This window comes from Polyodon spathula, unplaced genomic scaffold, assembly GCF_017654505.1.
Source record: "Polyodon spathula isolate WHYD16114869_AA unplaced genomic scaffold, ASM1765450v1 scaffolds_3415, whole genome shotgun sequence".
In the NCBI taxonomy this organism is placed as follows: domain Eukaryota; kingdom Metazoa; phylum Chordata; class Actinopteri; order Acipenseriformes; family Polyodontidae; genus Polyodon; species Polyodon spathula.
Genome location: NW_024474877.1, coordinates 6,424 through 10,032, shown reverse-complemented (window position 1 = coordinate 10,032; position 3,609 = coordinate 6,424). Strand labels below are relative to the sequence as shown.

At 42.7% G+C, this 3,609-nt stretch overlaps 1 protein-coding gene across 1 annotated transcript; it reads left to right on the top strand.

The window, feature by feature from the left end:
* The first annotated feature begins 1,055 nt into the window (after window positions 1–1,055).
* LOC121311945 (GTPase IMAP family member 9-like) lies at window positions 1,056–2,352 on the top strand. Its single transcript, XM_041244055.1, has one exon. It carries the CDS (start codon window positions 1,118–1,120, stop codon window positions 2,333–2,335), a length of 1,218 nt encoding a protein of 405 aa, XP_041099989.1. The 5' UTR covers window positions 1,056–1,117; the 3' UTR covers window positions 2,336–2,352.
* The last annotated feature ends 1,257 nt before the right edge of the window (window positions 2,353–3,609 follow it).

Sequence of the window (3,609 nt, the reverse complement as noted above, 5' to 3'; positions counted from 1 at the left end):
TCTGAAAGCAAAGTGGAGAACGAATCAGAGGAATCCAAGCTGCCTGTCAAGAGAAGGAATAGCAAGGAGATCATCGACCCCAACAGTGAGTGAGATTGAAATTGTTCTTCTAGGATAGAAATTAGTTTGTTCTATCAAGGTGAAATAATACAGAAGAACCTAATGGTAAATTCCAAAGTCCACTACGAATCAGGTGATGCTTACCACCATTCACTCGTGGTAAGTAGCTTGTTTTCTCATCTATCTTATAGATAGATAGATATATATATATATATATATATATATATATATATATATATATATATATATTATATTATATATATATATATATAATCCGGTGGCCACCGCACACGTTTTTCTTCTCCAAATAAACACTTTAGACACAGGATGCCAGGAAACGCTGTAGCGTGTGTTTATTATTTACAACCAAAACAAAACCTAACCCGATCTCGGGCCCTATCTAAACAAATGATGTTCCTAACTAATAACAAGGCAGGCTAAGCCTGTTACCTCGTCACCAAAACCAAATCGTAATCCAAATACCTTTTCCAATAGTTCGTTTTCCAGTTTCACAATACTCACAATAACAATCAGATCTCTTGCTCTCCAACTCTCCAACCAAACTCCTACCATCACACACACACACACACACCCTTTTAAACATAACTAATTAATCCCCTAATTAGTCAATTGATTTAACCTGGAGTTGGTCCTGACTCCAGTAACCTCTACTGGGTCCTAATGCCCACTATGTATGGTCTCCACTAAATAAGACATATTTATTTTAAACCAGATTTAATTACTTTTTAGTCTCCCTTATTTAACACAGTTATCATTTACCAGTTTATCAATTAACCCACCTTTAGTTTTGATCCCAAACACTTTATATTATTTAATTTATTTGTTTACCATCCAGTTGGTTTATGTTCTCCTTTCACATTTTGTTCTTTTCCTAACCAATCCTTCACTATATATATATATATAATATATATATATATATATATATATATATATATATATATATATATATATATTTTGTTGTTTTTCAGTGTCTGGAGGTGAAGGAGAGGCTCCCCTTGCAGATAACCAAGCGCCTCCCAGCCCCCCTGAGCTGAGGATGGTGCTGCTTGGAAAGACTGGGGCTGGGACGAGTGCAGCAGGAAACACCATCCTGGGCAGAGAGGAGTTCAGATCTGAAGCCAGCTCCTCTGCAGTAACGAGGGAGTGTGAGAAGAGAAAAGGACAAGTGGCTGGGAGACCTGTTGCTGTGATCAACACCCCAGAGCTCTCTCAGGACAAACTCCAGATTAGGAGCTGTGTCTCTCTGTCTGCCCCGGGACCCCACGCTTTCCTCCTGGTGATACCGGTGGGCCGATTCACAGAGGAAGAGAGGAGAGCAGTGGAGACAGTCCAGGAGATATTCAGTGAGGAGGCTGTGAGGAGCTACACGATGCTGCTTTTCACACACGGTGACAAACTGAAAGGCAAGACCATTGAGGATTATATTCAGAGAGGCAGCAAGGAGCTCCAGCAGCTTGTTGAGAAATGTGGGAACAGGTATCATGTTCTCAACACTGAGGACAGGAGCGATCGCACTCAGGTCACACAGCTCCTGGACAAGATAGACAACATGGTGAAGGGAAACAACGGCAGCTACTACACCAGTGAGATGTACCAGCAAGCAGAAGCAAAGATCAGACAAAGACAAGAGGAGATACTGAAGGAGAAGGAAGAGACAATACTGAGGGAGGAAGAGGAGCTGAGGGCAAAGCACCTGAAAGAACTAGAGAACATGAAAACGAAGATGAGATTGGAAATCCAGAAAAGAGACGAGAAGATCAGAGAGCTGGAGGAGAGGATCGGAGAGCTGGAGGAAGAGCTGAGGAAAGAACAGGGAGAGAATCTCAGGATCAAACTGGAGGAAGAGCTGAGGAGAAAGAGAGAGGAGAGAGAAAGGGCAGAGCGAGAGAAGGAGGATTGCATGGAGAAGGGGGAGAGAGAGAGGGGAGAGTACGAGGAGAAACACAGGAGAGAGATGGAAGCGGTCAGGCAGCGCTGCATGGAAAGGCTGAGGGAAGAAGCAGAGAAGTCCAATGACTTTGTGAAGCACAGTGTGAAGCTAGCAGCAGTATTACTGGGAGCAGTGGCAGGGGCTCTGCTAGGGGCGGCAGCAGGAGCTCTCAGGGGTCCTTCGGGAGCTGCAGCCGGAGCTGCTATTGGATCTGTAGCAGGAGCACAAGTAGGATCTGTGATAGGAGGAGAAGCCAGGGCAGGAGTAGGAGAGAGCTCAGAGAGACACACACACAGAGAAGCAGAGAGCTCAATAAACTCCTAAACTCACAGCCCTACAGGGCTCACAGCTGCTCCCGGGTGTCGACTAGAATAAATGCGTGGGAGGACGCCCCGAGTCACATGATGGGCTGACATTTCCTGTTGGGATGACATTAAAAGCCATTTGTAATTTTCTTAACTAAAGAGACTCTCATTATAATAACATGCTGTTAAATATGATTGTGTTTGTCTCCAGGGCTGCGTATCCAGAGCCGTGCTTTCTACTGCACAGTGTCAGGTTTGAGTAGAGCACTGTGAGCCTCATTGGAAGCTGGAACTTGCTGGGAAATGCACTCTTTATCAATGGATTTGAATCAGTGTCTAGAAACCACTGCGAGCTGGTAAAATCTGTCTGCAGAATCACAGTTACAGATGAATAGCTGTGAATCTAGGAGGCAGTGTGTTCCAGTGGTTAAAGTCCAGGGCTTGTAACCAGGTCCAGTCCCCGCTTCAAATCCCAGCTCTAACTGACTCACTGAGTGACACACACTGGACTCGAGCGAGTCACTTGAACCTCCACGAGACAGGACACCTACTCTACAATTTTAGTTACAGGATAACCTTCACTGAGACTATAATCACAGTGTCACAGTGTCGGACGGAGACATTTCACGAATCCACTACCACTAGGTGACACTTTCCACGATAATATTTTTATTCTATTATTAATACTACTACTTATTACAGACAGTCGAGACGGTTAAGGTTGCTCTGGCCAATATCGACACGTTTCAACCAAATATTCTTACACTGTGCCATTGTGTGTACACACACACAGTCTGGTGCGTATAACTGTGTGTCTCTTGCATATTGATTGTGTCATAACATGTTTTCCTATGCAGTGTGTGTGAGCATGTAAATAACTCGTATATTTCGTGTATTTATTGTGTCTATAACATGTTTTTCACTATGGTGTGCGCTGCGTGCGTGCGTGTGTGCGTGTGTGTAACAGACATTGTCTGACTTCCCTGATTCCTAATTGCTTATGCCTCAAAAGTATAGAAAATGGCTATTATTAGGACAGTGATATTTCAAAATATCACTATTTCCAATGGGAAAACGGGCAAATGTGTGTCTTTTTGTTCACATAAAGTCAGAAAAAAACAACATATGAATCCAAATTAACATGTATTTATACTAAAGTAATACAAAAATGACTACAAAAGATTTAGAAGCGAGTAGTTTTTCAAGATTTACGATTATACTGTATTTACACACATTTGCCCGTTTTCTCATTGGAAATAGTGATATTTTGAAATATCACTGTCCTGGTCACAA

What these genes read in the sequence shown, in the direction of transcription:
- LOC121311945 (XM_041244055.1), top strand. Translation starts at nt 1,118, where the DNA reads ATGGTGCTGCTTGGAAAGACTGGGGCTGGGACGAGTGCAGCAGGAAAC.